Source organism: Rhinatrema bivittatum, chromosome 6, assembly GCF_901001135.1.
Source record: "Rhinatrema bivittatum chromosome 6, aRhiBiv1.1, whole genome shotgun sequence".
In the NCBI taxonomy this organism is placed as follows: Eukaryota; Metazoa; Chordata; class Amphibia; order Gymnophiona; family Rhinatrematidae; genus Rhinatrema; species Rhinatrema bivittatum.
Genome location: NC_042620.1, coordinates 141,615,730 through 141,633,290, shown reverse-complemented (window position 1 = coordinate 141,633,290; position 17,561 = coordinate 141,615,730). Strand labels below are relative to the sequence as shown.

The following is a 17,561-nucleotide window of genomic DNA, read 5'->3' as shown; positions in this document are numbered from 1 at the left end:
CAGAGGCAGGTGCAAACGGTAAGATAATTTGGGGGGGGGTTAGAGTAGGGCTAGGGGAGGAACGATTAGGGGAAGGGGTGGGAAGGTTAGGTTAGGGGGAAGGGAAATTCCCTTCCAGACCGCTCCAATTTCAGAGCGGCCTGGGAGGGAACGGAGGAAGGCAGCGTGGCTTGGCACGTGCAAGATGCACAATTGTTCACCCCCTTGGGCGCGCCGACCCCGGATTTTATAACATGCGTGCACCTGCGCATGTTATAAAATCGGGCGTACATGTGCACGTGCCAGGTAGCACACGCACATGTAGGCTGTGCGCGCTTCTTTTAAAATCTACCCCTAAATGTACTGCTGATGAAACTGGTGTCCAGTATCCCTTTGTGAGGTACAAACCATTCAATTTTTTCAATTTCTTATTCCTTTAATTACAATATAGCCTAATGGCATTATCCCACATCAAATCTCCTTGATGAACCAATGCAGCTTGTGGGACAATGCCATTAGATTATATCGTGTTTAAAGGAATAAGAAATTGAAAAAATTGAGCACATGACACGGGCACATAGAAGTTTTATATAGAGTAAAACGGTGTCTGTCCCAATTGGAGTTTTAACTGATGAATGGTTTATACCCCACAAAGGGATACCGGACAGCAGAGTTTCATCAGCAGTATATTTAGTGCCCGGTGTTTTAGTTTCTTTTGTATATAGTGGGAGGATTTTCACAGAGGCTTTTTGTTTATTTTGGTAAAAAAAATAAAAGAAACAAGTTTCAGACTTGCTAAACATGGTTTCTTTTTTGTTAGACAGAAACACATTAAACATGAAGGCAATTATACTGGCTGCAGGCTATGGTACAAGACTACTCCGCGATCTGCAGACCACAAACTATAAAGAGTTTCAGCATCTACTCGACATTCCCAAGCCCTTGCTTCCCATTGGACACCTTCCTCTTATTTCGCATTGGGTGGCAGCCTTAGAAGCTACAGCTGACGTGACCGACATTTTTGTGGTTGTGAGAGTGCCTTCTGTTTCTTTGTTTTCCTGTACCATTGAAAATTAGAGTGAAAACTAGAGCCTGTCTGAAACCCTGAGACCTCTATGCTGATGAAGAAGCAAAAAGAAGTTTTAAAGTTATGTTGAATAGGGCAAGGATTCTTAACCCGGTCCTCGGGACACACCTAGTCAGTCAGGTTTCAGGATAGCCACAATGAATATGCATGAGAGAGATTTGCACACACTGCCACCATTCTCTACGAATCTCTCTGATACATATTAATTGTGGATGTCCTAGTGACTGGCTTGTGTGGCCAGAGGACTGGGTTGAGAACCATTGGAATAGGGGGATCAACAGCTCCTAAGGGCTGTCCTGTGCTGCAAGAAGTTTGCAAATTAGGGATCTATTCAGTGCCTCAGACCAATTAACACCAATACTAAAGCAGCCTCCCGTGAGAAGTCTCATTGTACACAGAGTGTATTATTTCTTTAGATACAATGCAATCGATAGCCATCAATTACAAGCTTACTTTTCTCTCTAGAGATTTTTGGGGCACTAAGGAACTAAGATGAAATTCTATCTTGTCATTACATTTTCTTGTTTTTATTTGTCTTGTAATAATATGTTAAGAATTTAATGTGCACCTTTTTCTTACTCGGTGCTGCCTACAGTTCTGTCTTAATTCTCACTAATGTTGCACAAATCTGTAAACTGCAGTACCCCCTGATCCAGTTGCATTTTTCAAAAGTGAAATAGAAAGGTAAACTTGCTGTGCCCCAAGTAATTGGTGGGAGAAAGGCTTACAGTGGTGACACGAGTTTTAGGTTCTAGTCGCACACTTCAAGGGCAAGATACCCAGGTAAACTGATCTCCAGCTCAGAGTCTGTGTGGGCTTCCGCAGAGTGCAAGCTTTTAGTCGGGTTAAAGACAAGACATTCCTGGAGAGGGTGGGGGTTGGAAAACAGCACACATGCATATGGTTTTCAAAAGCTCACCTGTCATCTTACCCGGCTTGGCCACCTGCGCAAAGAATGGGGCTCCTTTTGGTACGTATACTTTATACGAGCTCACTTTGGAAGGGGAACCATCTGGGTAGCTTCTGTTTGAAAATTAGCTACAAAGTACACCCAGACAATTTAGCCTCATATTTTGTAATTTGGTGGGCTACAAACACTGTCACTTTTAGAGGCCGAGAATGGCCCAGCATTATTTCATTTTGGTTAATTCTGATGGTATTCCAAGATAGGAGAATTAATCGAAGATGCCAACTTATACATTACTGGTTTACATCACAGTTATCTGTGTTAGTATTAATTACTTACAATACTGCAGGGTATAACTGAGTATTTTAAAAATTTAGAACAGCAACAAACTTGGTTCATTTTTTCCAGACCAATGACCTTTACTATGCTAAGTTTGAGGAATGGGCACAGAAATACAAGTCTGTGAAGATTATAAATGATGGGACGAAAAGTAACGAGGTACCTTTATGGATTAATATGAGATGTTGATATTTTTCTTTTCTTTATAGGTACTTATTTCTGTTAATCCTTATATATGTATTTCTTTCAAGTATTTCTTGATGTACGGTATACAATATGTCTGCCTGTGGTGAGGCAAGAGTCAACACACTGGACTCCATTCTAACCTCCTGAATAGGGCTGCATGTGGCTCAAAACTGCTCTTGTCCATGCAATGGTATTTATTTATTTATCAATTTTTTCTATGCCAATGTATGGACCAAACCTTCACATTGGTTTACAATCTTGTCAAAGTACATAAAAACAATTTCCATAAATAAAAACAATTATAACTACATTAACATTTACTAGCCAAGCCCATCTTTCAGACATACATTGGAGAGGCAAACAGCAGCCAATCACACTGTCTCCATCTCTATATCTGGGACTATGCACATCAAAAAGGAAGAGGAGCCAGTCTCACAAATATCTCCTGCTCTGGATGAAGACCCCCCTCACTTTCAGTCCAGTAGAAGATAGAAGTTACCTAAATTAAGAGCAAAAGTCAACAGGGAAGGTGCAGGCACAGACCAGTTTATTTAAATGTATAGCCTGCTGCTGTTTATGCTGTTATGGAGGGCAAGGATAAACAATTGGCCCTCAAGAGCCACCAGTGATTTTCAGGCTAAAACAATGAAGTCAGATAACTGCATGCATTTGATGTAAAAAAAACAACAAATAAACTTGCATATTGTAGGTAGCCTGAAAACCAGGGACTGTAGGAACCAGTCTTTATGGGAAGGCAACAAGTTATTGCTGTACAATGAGGTAACATATATACAGAAAATACCCAACTAGCAAGACCAGGCATAGGTTCTACTGTATTACTTAAAGATGTAGGCAAAAGGACTTATTTCTAGTTTTATCTTGGTACTTATGGCACAAGCTGCAGGAATGCAAGCTTAATAATAAGCAATTTAATTTGATGGGGAAAGAGTTCAGTTTTCATGCCAATGCAATCCTGGATGCCTCCACTGAGACAGCCAGCATGGATTCCAGTTATTGACAGCCATGACAGTGATTTTGATGATTATGGGACACGGGGGGGGGGGGGGGGGGCTGTTGTGCCTCCACTAGGCAAACATTAATGGAATATTGCGTTTCCCTGAATAGAAACATAGTAACATACAGAAATGACAGCAGAAAAGGACCAAATGGTCCATCCAGTCTGCCCAGCAAGCTTATGGAAGTATCTACTACTCCATACACTTATCAGTTTCCCCAACTGTCAAAGTCAGGGCCCTTGTTGGTTGCTGTTTGATTCCAAATCCCTGTTATCTCTTGCTGTTGAAGCAGAGAGCAATGTTGATGTTGCGTCCGTCGGTCTTCGACGACTTCACCCCGCCTACTTCTCTCTACTTGCGGCTCCTCCCGCTCACCTTGGACTGATGGCCACTGTGGCGTCTGCTTGCCGACCTCTCCGGCGTCCCCGGACCGGCTTTGGTGCTGCCTTCCGCCATTCTCCTTCAAGGTACCTCTAGGACACGTGCATGCGCGCACGCCACCCTCATCTTTATTTCCACATTGGCGCGAACCTCAGGGGTGTCCCCCTGTTCTGACGTCACGACATCAGGATATATCTGCCTACTGCATTTGCTAGCTCGTCGAGTTAGCAAGGGAATTCGTACGGATGGGATTCGCTCTCCGGTCCTAAGCTACTCTGCCACTCCAGCTCTAACTGGAACTCTTACTACCCTTCGGGATCACTAACGGGGTACCCACTCCTCGGGGGCCTCTCTGCTTCTTTCAGGTGCTATCAGGAAACCGGTACTCGCTCCTCGAGGGCCCATGTTCCCTGTGTCGCTGCCTTCTACCTTCTACTTGGAAAAACTAACTACAGTCACCATCAGGGAGTACAGAAAACATCTCTCTCTACAGTACTGCTTCGCCGGAATCAGGTACTCACTCCAGTGCCAGACCTCTCATCTAGTGGAATCTCTGCTACTGCTAGTGAGTACAACGCTACGGAGTCTCTCTGCTCTAAGGGATCAGGTACTCACTCCTCGAGGGCCTGCTCTCCCTGTCATGGAGCTCTCCTATTCTACTTGGGACTCTGCATGCTGATTCTGTTGTGTGCTCATAACTCTCAGTCTCTTTCCACTACAGCACTGCCTACAGAGGATCCGTTGTTCCAGCGTTCTGTGAGAGACGTGCCCAGCCGGGCTCTACAACCACTACTCACTACTGCCACCTTTGGTGGTTCCGTATACTGTTTAATAAAAGATTCAAATCTGTGTTTGTCTGTCCAAAGTTTAGCCTGACACTGTGGTCCCTCACGGGACTGCCCCCCCGTTGGCATGGTCAGCTGCCACAGTGTCCAAGGATCCACCCAAACACCATTAACCATAACAGTTGAGAGTTGCATCAAAAGTATCAGGCTTATTGGTTAAGGGTAATAACTGCCACGTCAGCAAGTTGCCCCCATGCTTATTTGTTTTCTCAGACTACTATTCAATGTCCTTGTTGGTTGCAGTCTAAATCTAATTCCACTTTTCTTCTTTGCCCCCTGCCATTGAAGCAGAGAGCAATGATAGAGTTGCATCAACAGTATGAAGGCTTATTGGTTAAGGGTAGTAACCACCACACCAGCAAGTTACCCCCATGCACTCTTTTCTTCATTTGCATACTCTAGCCTTTAGGGATCCACAGTGTTTATCCCATGCCCCTTTGAAATCTTTTACTGTTTTTGTCTTCACCATCTCCTCCGGAAGGGCATTTCAAACGTCCACCACACTTTCTGTGAAGAAATATTTCCTGACATTCGTTCAGAGTTGTCCTCCCTGGAGTTTCATTTCGTGACCCCTAGTTCTACTGATTTCTTTCCAACAGAAAAGGTTTGTTGTTGATTGAACATCATTAAAAACTTTCAGGTATCTGAAGGTCTGTATCATATCTCCCTTGCACCCCATCTCCTCCAGGGTATACATATTTAGGTCCTGCAACCTCTCCTCATAAGTCATTTGATGGAGACACCCTCCCCCTCCACCATTTTGGTAGCCTTTCTCTGGACTGCCTCCATCATGTCTGTCCTTTTTGAGATACAGTGTCCAGAACTATACACAGTACTCCAGGTGAGGCCCCACCAAAGACCTGTACAAGGGGATTATTACCTCCTTTTTCTTACTGGTTATTCCTCTCTTTAAGCAGCCCAGCATTCTTCTGGCTTTAGCTATCGCCTTGTCACATTGCTTCGCGTTTTCAGATCACTAGACACTATCACCCCAAGGTCCCTCGCCTGCTCTGTGCACAACAGCCCTTCACCCCTCATCACATACATCTCTTTTGGATTACCACACCCCAGATGCATGACTTTGCATTTATTGGCATTGAATCCCAGCTGCCATATCTTCGACCACTGTTCAAGCTTCCTTAAATCCAGTCTTATTCTCTCTACTCCTTCTGGCATGTCCACTCTGTTGCAGATCTTAGTATCATCATCCACAAATAGACAAAACTTTACCTTCTATCCCTTCTGCAATGTCGCTCACAACAATATTGAACAGAACCGGTCCCAATATAGATCTTGTGGCACGCCACTTAACACCGTTCTCTCTTCAGAGTAGGTTCCATTTACCATCACAGGCTGTCTTCTATCCATGCCACCACCTTGGCGCTCACTCCCAAGCTTCTCATTTTATTCATGAGTCTTCTATGTGGGACCATATCAAAAACTTTACTAAAATCCAAGTACTTCATATCGAGCGCTCTTCCCTGATCCAATTCTCTAGTCACCCAATCAAAAAAATCAATCAAATTTGTCAGACAGGACCTTCTCCTGGTGAAACCATGCTACCTCGGATCAAGCAACCCACTGTATTGTAGATAGTTCATTATCCTTTCCTTCAGCAGAGTCTCCATTAATTTTCCCACCTCCGAAGTGAGGCTAACCGGCCTGTAGCTTCCAGCCTCCTCTCTACTCCCATTCTTGTGAAGCGCAACCACCACTGCTCTTCTCCAATCACTCGGCACCACTCCCATTTCCAGGGATCTATTGAACAGGTCACGCAGCAGACCTGCCAGCACATCTCTGAGCTGTATCCGCTGGAATAAAAGGTGACCTTTGCCACTGACTCTTTTCCAGCCTCAAATAGAGTGAATCAAGCCAATACTACCTGCCAGTTTGGACCACCAAAGGATTTTACACTCAAATTGGTTGAATTAACACACATTTACAGATTAACAATAATAATTTCTTAAAGCCAAGTAATCTGTAAGTTTTCCCTCAATCTACGTCTGTCTTTTAGTCAGATTGCTGTGCTACTTGGATTCACAGGGTCTATCATAATGAAGAAACCACAGAAAGCTGAAAACTGTAATCATCTATTATAGACATTAATGGTAAGAGCTCTGACTTTATTACAGGAACGTTTAGGAGCGATCGCCTGTCTTCAGCTTGTCCTAGACAAATTCAGAATAGACGACCATATAATAATTATTGCTGGGTAAGTTTTTCATTAGCACATTTTTGGTTTTCTTTTTAACTTTTTAGAAACATTCCAGATAGCCTGTAATTTCTGGTTGACTGAACTATTCAAATACAACAATTTATGCATACACTAAGCCTCATCTAGAACATAATTAGGTTGACACATAAGATTTTATGCTTCACACAAATTAAGTTCCACCATGATTAAGACAACTCATTAAAACAGCAAAACCTAACTGATATAATAATTAAGAAAACAGTTTTCCTTACCAAGGATGTTATATCTTATCCAGAGAAGAAAAGAACTTCTTTAGACCAGTGAATTTTCTTTGTCATTTTGGAACTATTATTCTTATGATAGCTATCAAACTCTCTTCCTAGCCTAGTCATTGAGGTTAGAATACCAATGACAGAAGATGCTACCCCCCTCACAAATGTGGTGCAATTACAGTTTTATTAAAGCCTTGTGTTCTCTGATTTTTTTGTAGTGCTATGCGTGTGTGGGCTATAGCATTATATCTTATAACAAGACTTTTTGGAGCTGGCTACATTAAAATTCTGCATAAAGTATGCAAAATAAATACATGACAAAGTTCTACACTTTTTAAATTCTGAATATTTACACAGTTTGGTTAATTTTATCAACTTGACTGGACATAGGAAGGTAGAGCATGTTCATCTTCTCTGGCTTTGTGCCTATAGAAACATAGAAATGACGGCAGAAGAAGACCAAACGGCCCATCCAGTCTGCCCAGCAAGCTTCACATTTTTTTCTCATACTTATCTGTTTCTCTTAGCTCTTTGGTTCTATTTCCCTTCCACCCCCACCATTAATGTAGAGAGCAGTGATGGAGCTGCAACCAAGTGAAATATCAAGCTTGATTAGTTAGGGGTAGTAGGGGTAGTAACCGCCGCAATAAGCAAGCTACACCCATGTTTATTTGTTTTACCCAGACTGTGTTATTCAGCCCTTATTGGTTGTTTTTCTTCTCCCCTGCCGTTGAAGCAGGGAGCTATGCTGGATATGCGTGTAGTATCAGTTTTTCTTCTCCCCTGCCGTTGAAGTATAGAGCTATGCTGGATATGCATGAAGTATTAGTTTTTCTTCTCCCCTGCGGTTGAAGCAGGATATGCATTGAAAGTGAAGTATCAGGCTTATTTGGTTTGGGGTAGTAACCGCCGTAACAAGCCAGCTACTCCCCGCTTTGTGAGTGCGAATCCTTTTTTCTTCTCCCCTGCCGTTGAAGCAGAGAGCTATGCTGGATATGCGTGAAGTATCAGTTTTTCTTCTCCCCTGCCGTTGAAGCAGAGAGCTATGCGTGAAGTATCAGTTTTTCTTCTCCCCTGCCGTTGAAGCAGAGACCTATGCTGGATATGTATTGAAAGTGAAGTATCAGGCTTATTTGGTTTGGGGTAGTAAGCGCCGTAACAAGCCAGCTACTCCCCGCTTTGTGAGTGCGAATCCTTTTTTCTTCTCCCCTGCCGTTGAAGCAGAGAGCTATGCTGGATATGCGTGAAGTATCAGTTTTTCTTCTCCCCTGCCGTTGAAGCAGAGAGCTATGCGTGAAGTATCAGTTTTTCTTCTCCCCTGCCGTTGAAGCAGAGAGCTATGCTGGATATGTATTGAAAGTGAAGTATCAGGCTTATTTGGTTTGGGGTAGTAACCGCCGTAACAAGCCAGCTACTCCCCACTTTGTGAGTGCGAATCCTTTTTTCCACATTTCCTCTTGCTGTTGTAGCTTAGAGTGATGTTGGAGTCACAGTAACCATGTGTATGTTTATTGAATAAGGGTATTATCTCCAGGCAGTAGCCGTCATTCTGGCGAGCCACCCACTCTTTATTGACGGCCTCTTGATTTTATGGATCCACAGTGTTTATCCCACGCCCCTTTGAAGTCCTTCACAGTTCTGGTCTTCACCACTTCCTTCGGAAGGGCATTCCAGGCATCCACCACCCTCTCCGTGAAGAAATACTTCCTGACATTGGTTCTGAATCTTCCTCCCTGGAGCTTCAAATCGTGACCCCTGGTTCTGCTGATTTTTTTCCTATGGAAAAGGTTTGTCGTTGTCATTGGATCATTAAAACCTTTCAAGTATCTGAAAGTCTGTATCATATCACCTCTGCTCCTCCTTTCCTCCAGGGTGTACATATTTAGATTCTTCAATCTCTCCTCATAAGTCATTTGATGAAGACCTTCCACCTTTTTGGTCACCCTTCTCTGGACCGCCTCCATCTTGTCTCTGTCTCTTCGGAGATACGGTCTCCAGAACTGAACACAATACTCCAGGTGAGGTCTCACCAAGGACCTGTACAAGGGGATAATCACTTCCCTTTTCTTACTCGATATTCCTCTCTCTATGCAGCCCAGCATTCTTCTGGCTTTAGCTATCGCCTTGTCACATTGTTTCGCCGACTTCAGATCATTAGACACCATCACCCCAAGGTCTCTCTCCTGCTCCGTGCACATCAGCCTTTCTCCCCCCATCGAATACAGTTCATTCGGATTTCCACTCCCCATATGCATGACTTTGCACTTCTTGGCATTGAATGTCAGCTGCCATGTCTTCGACCACTCTTCCATCTTCCTTAAATCCCGTCTCATTCTCTCCACTCCTTCCGACGTGTCCACTCTGTTGCAGATCTTAGTGTCATCCGCAAAAAGACATACCTTACCTTCTATCCCTTCCGCAATGTCGCTCACAAAGATATTGAAAAGGACCGGTCCCAACACCGATCCCTGCGGTACACCGCTTAAAACCGCTCTCTCTTCAGAGAGAGTTCCATTTACCATCACACATTGTCTTCTGTCCGTCAACCAGTTTGCAATCCAGGCCACCACCTCGGCACTCACTCCTAAGCTTCTCATTTTATTCACCAGTCTCCTGTGCGGGACAGTGTCAAAAGCTTTGCTGAAATCCAAGTAGATGACATCGAGTGCTCTTCCTCGATCCAATTCCTTGGTTACCCAGTCAAAAAAGTCAATCAGATTTGTCTGACAGGATCTTCCAATGGTGAATCCATGCTGCCTCTGGTCCAGCAATTCTCCCGACTGTAGATAGTTCACTATTCTCTCTTTCAACAGTGACTCCATTACTTTTCCCACCACCGAAGTGAGGCTAACCGGTCTGTTTTATTTCTACAAACTGAAGTTTTTTTTTAATTAAATTTCTTCATTTTTCTTTTCTTTTTCATTTTAGTTAATCTTGCTATACTGCTTTTCAAATAAAAGCAAAACGATTTACAATCAAGACACAATAAATACAATAAAACCAGGATATAATTCAATCAACCATTCACAATAAAATGACAGCATATAATCCTGAAAGCCAACCAACACAGAAATAGACAAACTATACAATAGAATTAAATATGGTGATTAAAATGATAAAAAAAGAAAAACTTTCTGTGAACACCCAGCATAGTTCACACCATAAATACTTTGTTTATGTTGGACATCAAATAAATACATGCAAAAATAAAATTGATAAGACATATAGAGGTAGATATTCAAACGTTATCCAGCTAGGAAAGGTAGCCATATAAACATATCCAGCTAACTTAGATGGGATATTCAGCGGTGCTACCGAGCCATTAAATATACCCAGGTAACTTTTAGTTAGCTGGATAAGTTTATCCAGCTAACTAAGCCAGATAAGGCTGACTATCATCACTTATCCAGCTAGGTTAGTCACATGAGTAGCTCCTCCCCTGAACTTATCTGGCTAAGAGCGCTGAATATTGACCCCATAGTAACCAGGAGTGTATAAGTAAAAAGGAAAGAGTATATAACTAAATCACATGAAATATACAAAGCCAAACAATTTTTTCCCTTAATGTTTTACAGGGATACCTTATTCTTTGAGGATTTCAGTCTCAGAGATGTTATAGCAAAATTTGAGAAACTACAACATGAGAATGATCAAGCTAACTTGGTACTTGCATATCTCTGCCAAGATGAAGGTAAATCTGTGGACATTTCTTTTGCTCGCTACTTGACAAATAGAAACCTATGAAAAATTGTTGGGCGGGTATCTGGGCCTAAGCTCTCTCTTGTGCTTGTGTCTCTGAGCCACAGCAACATGCTGGCAGGGCTAATGCTGAGCATTATCAACCATTTTTACAGCAGCCAGTATAATAGCTGCAGGACAGCCATTTATTTTCACTTATAGTGCATCTGTGCAAACTTAGTTCCCTGTATGTACCGGATCAGTCCATACACCTGGGTTTTGCCTCCGCACCAGCAGATGGAGACAGAGCAAGATTTGACTGGCTCTGCCGTATATACCAGGGTGCCATCCACAGTCAGCCAGTATTATTCTGTCTCCAGCAGATGGTCCAGGTGCAATACTCACAGTCTGATTCTTAAAAACAATAAAAATAATAGGGTAGAATTAGATAAGTGTTTTGGTTAGCTGAATTAAATTATTTGTTAAAAAAAAAAAATAATAATAATAATAATAAAAGGAAAAGTCGTTCCAGTGCAGGAGAGCAACTGGCTGAAGGTCTTAGCCTCCCAGGGGATTGGCAGGTCCTGAGGGGACCATTCCCCCTGGCTCTGCAGGCTGCTGTGGCTAAGGGTCGAGGGCCCTACTTATTCCTTTTGGGCAGCCCAGCTTGGGGTGATACCGGGGAGCCCGGATCACTCACCCCAGCCAAACCGCTTCAGGACCCGTCGGTGGACAGCGGAGCAGGTTAGACTGCGCTTAGGACAAAAAAAAAAAAAAGTTTTCAGTACCGGATCTCTCTGTTTGCTTTTTTGCCGCGACAGGCAGTCTTTTGCGATCCCTCCCCCACCTCGCTTCTTAGGCGTGGTTGATATTTTTAAATTTTTCTTAGTTTTCTTGTCGGCCCAGCTTCCCGATGCCACGTGGTCCGGCTTGTGCAGCTTGTGGATCGGGACGCGTGTGCCTCTTGCGGGATGGGCTGTGCTTGGCCTGCATCCCCGGAGGTGAAGGGATGTCGCGGCCGGTCAGGGGGGTGCTTGTGAGGCAGAACTCAATGGCAATCGCAATCGGGGAGCTGCCTGCTTCTACTTCCAGGCCGTTGCTGGTGAGCGCAGGAAAAGGCGCCATTTTAGGAGCCGCTTCTATTGCGGCTCCTCTCGTGGTGGTGGAAGGGGTCCCCCCCCCCCTTAACAACAGACAGCTCCGAGGCTTGTTTTGACTGCGACACCTGCATGGGGGGGGGGGGGGGCGGGCAAGATGAAGATACAGGAACAGATTCAGAGGGTGCCTGTTCTTCTTTTTCTTCAGATTTTATCCTGGCTATGCATAGAGCCTTTAAGGCACGCAAGGCCTCAAAAAGGCATGTTTCTAAGTCCGAGGGCTTCCATGTGTCGCTCCCTATAGGCAAGCGGCGGAGCCAGTCGCTGGACCCGTTGATGTCTTCAAAGATGAAACGTCCGTTGCGGGCTCTACCACCCCGGGAAGATATGGACTCAGATTCAGAGTCTCCGGATCCGGAAGATCCAGATAGGCCGACCCTGCCCCCGAGGGAAGTCGAGGGAGACAGCAACCAACCACATGGGACTGCGCGGCAGAGTCATGTCACTGAGGGCGAGACCCTAAGGTGGTCCGCCTGTTCCATAGAGATGATCTGGGACCCCTAATTCCTGCCATTCTGGAGGAATTAGGGATTGCTGCGCCTCCCGAAGAGTCTCGTTTGGGCTTGATGGACCCAGTATTGTTGGGCCTGAGTGGTCCTCCTACAGCCTTTCCATTTCATTTTTCGGCTACGGACCTGCTTTTTCGTGAATGGGATACCCCGGATTTGGGGTTAAAGGTCACAAAGGCTATGGATAAGCTTTATCCCCTCCCAGAAGATGCTTTGGACATGCTTCGGGTTCCGAAGGTGGATGCTGCGGTTTCTGTGGTGACAAAAAAAGACTACTATTCCAGTCACGGGGGCCACAGCTCTTAAGGACCTTCAGGATCGGAAGCTAGAGGTACAGCTTAAGAAGATTTTTGAAGTCTCCGTCCTAGGAGTCCGGGCGGCGATGTGTAGCAATTTTGCCCTGAGAGCAGGGCTTCGCTGGGTGCGACAATTGCTAACCAACAAGGGCCTTTCTGAAGACGAAGCTCGGCAGGCTGGCCGCCTCAAAGTGGTGGTGGCCTATAGTGCTGATGCTCTTTATGATCTCCTGCGAACTTCAGCGAACTTCAGCTCGTTGGCACGCAGATTATTGTGGTTGAGGAATTGGTCGGTAGATGGGGCCTCCAAATCCCAGTTGGGTTCTTTGCCCTTTAAGGGAAAACTTCTCTTTGGAAAGGAACTGGAAGACATGATTCAGTCACTGGGCGAGAATAAGGTTTATCGCCTACCAGAGGACAGGGCACGATCCAGGGGAACCTTCTCGGCGTGGTCCCGATTTCGAGGGACTCGTAAATCTCGTCCAGCTCGTACGAACACTTCTTCCTTTCGTCCTCTGGCAAGCCAACAGCAGTCTTGGTCACAACCCTTTCGAGGCCGGCGCTTCAGCAGACCTGGTGCCTCCCAGGCGACTTCAGGTGGTAAGGCTGCACAATGATGTCCAGCCAGTCCATTCCTCTGTACCGAAGGTAGGGGGCAGATTGTCTCTGTTTACGAGGAGTGGGCCACAATCACATCAGACCAGTGGGTGCTTTCAGTGATAAAACACGGCTACGCTTTAGATTTTTTAAGCCGTCCCAGCCCGCAATTCTTGATATCCCTGTTCAGGTATCCCGAAAAACGTCAAACAAACTTTGCTGCATCTTCTAGATCTGGGGGCAATCGTTCCGATGCCTCCTCCAGAACAGCGAAGGGGACGTTATTCCATATACTTCGTTGTTCCAAAAAAGGAGGGTTCCTTCCAACCCATCCTCGATCTAAAGCGCGTCAACAGATGCCTTTGGATCCCCCGTTTTCGCATGGAGACGTTACGATCGGTCATAGCTTCCGTTCGGCCGGGAGAGTTCCTGGCTTCTCTAGACCTGACGGAGGCGTATTTACACATAGGGATCAGAGCGGATCACCAGAAATATCTGAGATTTTTCATCCTAGGAAAACACTACCAGTTTCAAGCTCTACCATTCGGTCTTGCGACAGCCCCCAGAACATTCACCAGTGGTGGTAGTGGAAGCTCAACTTCGCTGGGAGGGCTTGTTGGTGCATCCGTACTTGGACGATTGGTTGATCCGGGCGAAGTCCGAAATTCTGTGTCAATCAGCAATCCACCAGGTGCTGCAGTTGTTGAAGTCTCTCAGTTGGGTGGTCAACTTGGCCAAGAGTCACCTCATTCCCTCCCAATCGTTGAAGTTTTTGGGAGCTTTGTTTGACACCTGTCAGGGGAGAGTTTTTCTTACGTCGGACCGTAGTCCCAAACTGCAGGGTCAAGTCAAGACTTTGCTAATGAAACATCCTCCGATGGGCTGGGATTACTTGCAGGTACTAGGTTCCATGACTTTGACACTAGAACTGGTCCCATGGTCGTTCGCACACATGCGGCCCTTGCAATCAGCATTGCTTTCCCGGTGGAGTCCAATTTCCGAACAGTTCTACCTTCCCGTGCTGTTGACGGAGTCCGCTCGGTCCAAGCTACTTTGGTGGCTGTGCTCAGACAATCTGCTCCGTGGCTTCCGGACTGGATGGTGGTCACCACGGATGCCAACCTTTCCGGTTGGGGGGCTGTTTGCTTGCGGAAGTTGGTGCAGGGGCTCTGGTCTCCAGCGGAGTCTCGGTGGTCGATCAATCGCCTGGAGACCAGAACGGTGCGTCTGGCGTTGCAGACATTCCTTCCTCTCGTCCGGGGGAAGTCGGTCAGGATGCTGTCCGACAATGCGACCACATTGGCCTACATCAATCATCAGGGAGGAACCAGGAGTCGTTCGTGGCGTTGGAAGCTCGTCTGTTCATCCATTGGGCGGAACTTCACCTTGCCATCATAGCTGCGTCCCACAAAGCAGGGGTCGACAATGTACACACGGATTTTCTAAGTCGAAATCAGCTCGACCCCAGAGAGTGGGAACTGGCGGACAGGGCCTTTGAACTCATCTGTGACAGATGGGGCACACCGTGCATGAATCTGATGGCGACCTTCAAGAATACCAAGGCTCCGCGCTTCTTTGCTCGCCGCAGGGACATAGGGGGAGAGGGCGTGGATGCTCTAGCTTTGGCCTGGCCAACGACAGTTCTGCTGTATGTTTTTCCGCCTTGGCCTCTTATCGGTAAGGTGCTTCGTCGCATAGAGAACCATCCAGCGGATGTGATTCTGGTGGCTCCCGAGTGGCCCCGTCGGCCGTGGTTCGCAGATCTACCTAATCTCGCGGTGGAGGGTCCACTGCGATTTCCGCTCCTTCCGAACCTTCTTCATCAGGGACCCGTTTGTTTCGATCAGGTAGATCGCTTTTGTCTAGCGGCATGGCATTTGAGAGGAGGCGTCTAAAAGGTAAAGGGTACTTGGACGCAGTTGTGACTGCTCTCCTGAGATCACACAAAGTGTCGACTTCGCTGTCTTACGTACGAGTTTGGAAGATTTTCGAGTCATGGTGCATTGATCGTAGGAGTGTTCCCACTCGGGCGTCGGTATCCAGTATACTGGCCTTTCTACAGGACGGTTTGGCCAAGGGCTTGTCCTGTAGCTCCTTAAGGGTGCAGGTGGCAGCCCTAGGCTGTTTATGCGGTTCTATAGAAGGGGTGCCGTTGGCGGCACACCCTGATATTTCTCGTTTTCTGTGAAGGGCAAAGCATTTACGTCTGGTGCATTTCCCATGTGCATCCTGGAATTTGAATGTGGTTCTTAAGTCTTTGTGTACGCTCCCTTTCGAGCCATTGAAGAGAGCGATTCTGAAGGACCTCACGTTGAAAGTGGTATTTCTGGTAGCAATTTCCTTGGCGCGTTGAGTCTCTGAACTAAAGGTGTTATCCTGCAGGGAACCTTTCTTGAGGATCTCGGATTCCGGGGTTAGTTTACGAACGGTTCCATCTTTTCTTCCGAAAGTGGTTTCCTCTTTTCATTTGAATCAGTCAGTGGAACTCCCCTCATTTTCCGACCTGGATAGGTCTGATCCGCTTTCGAGGGATTTGAGAAAATTGGATGTTTTTTAGGGCACTCCTGCGTTATCTAGACGTTACCAACAATTTTAGAATCTCTGATCATCTCTTTGTTCTCTGGAATGGGCCAAAGCGGGGTAATATGGCCTTCAAAACCACGATCACCTGGTGGCTGAAAGAGGCCATAAATTCTGCATATTTGCTTTGTGGTCGACCCTTGCCGGTAAGGCTTAAGGCACATTCCACACTCTCCCAGGTGGCTTCCTGGGCTGAGTGTCATCAGGTTTCCCCGCAAGAGATTTGCAGGGCAGCAACTTGGAAGACATTGCATACTTTTGCGCGACATTACAGACTCGATGTCCAGGGTCCGAGTGGGGGAAATTTCGGAATAGGCGTGTTGAGAGCGGGCCTCTCCGGATCCCATCCCACGTAAGTTGCAAGCTCTGGTACATCCCAGGAGTCTGGACTGATCCGGAACGTACAGGGAAAAGAAAATTAGGTCTTACCTCCGATAATTTTCGTTCCTGTAGTACCAAGGATCAGACCAGAGTCCCGCCCACTGTGTGCATAAAGTTTGGGGAGAGTCCGCTGCTTCTGTTTTTTGTTTTCCTCTGATCTGCGAATTTCTGCTGTTCATACCCTCATTTACGGGTCTGGTTTTGTTGTTGGGGGTCAGTGATCCATTTTTCAGGTTGCGATTCCTGTATATATAGTTAGTTTAGTTGGAGAATCATTCTGCTTTGACATTACGTAATACTGGCTGACTGTGGGTGGCACCCTGGTATATAGCAGAGCCAGTCAAATCTTGCTCTGTCTCCTTCTGCTGGTGCGGAGGTAAAACCCAGGAGTCTGGACTGATCTTTGGTACTACAGGAACGAAAATTATCGGAGGTAAGACCTAATTTTCTTTTGTTTTAAGACATCTCAATCATGTGTGTAGCGCAATGAGACTTGTTCTAACTAGGCATTCACAGAAAACCACAAAGTTTAGTAGTGTTGTATTGACAAATGGAAACCTGTGAAAAGCCATGAAAGTAAACATTTTGCCATACTCAGTTCCTGATTCTAGGATCTGGGGAAGGGATCCCTCATTCCCATACTGTCTTTCTTCTTAGAGCCCAGGGAGGAGAACCCCTAAGTCTTCAGTTCTCTTGAGCTTTGGGAAAGAAATGCCTGAGGCCAAGCTAACTCATCTCTACCCAGGGAAAGGATCTGGAGTAATAGATAAGCGACAAAGTTTTTTCAAAAGGTGAAATTACTTTTTATCTGATAATTTCCTTTCCTCTAAGTAAGGCAAGTCAGTCCACACCAGTGGGTTATGCACTCTAACCAGTAGGTGGAGATAGAGAACAAAGACTCGCTGACATCACCCTCATATCTCTGCTCAGGCAACAGCCAGCCAGTATTTCTTCAAAAGCAAACTGTGGACACTAACCATTAAACATTAACAGTAAAATTACATCCTACAAACACTATTCAACTTAACCTTGTGGATTCTTTTCTTTATTTTTATTTTTTTTAAACAATGAAAACACTGGACTCAGCTCCATAACAATAGTCCCTTAAGACAATCAGACTATTTTAGAAGAACAGAACTCACCCAATTTGTCGGAGT

At 45.6% G+C, this 17,561-nt stretch overlaps 1 protein-coding gene across 3 annotated transcripts in view; it reads left to right on the top strand.

The window, feature by feature from the left end:
• Nucleotides 1-17,561, top strand: part of LOC115093770 (glucose-1-phosphate thymidylyltransferase-like) — a 38,869-nt gene that overhangs the window by 8,974 nt on the left and 12,334 nt on the right. The window contains exons 2-5 of one of the 3 annotated variants that reach the window (XM_029606004.1): nucleotides 804-1,008; nucleotides 2,382-2,471; nucleotides 6,873-6,952; nucleotides 10,782-10,897. In XM_029606004.1, the coding sequence (XP_029461864.1) occupies nucleotides 817-1,008; nucleotides 2,382-2,471; nucleotides 6,873-6,952; nucleotides 10,782-10,897 (478 nt within the window). In that variant the 5' untranslated portion in view covers nucleotides 804-816. Of the gene's footprint in view, nucleotides 1-799; nucleotides 1,009-2,381; nucleotides 2,472-6,872; nucleotides 6,953-10,781; nucleotides 10,898-17,561 lie in introns of all 3 variants that reach the window. The other 2 variants (XM_029606003.1, XM_029606002.1) reach the window with 2 other exon arrangements.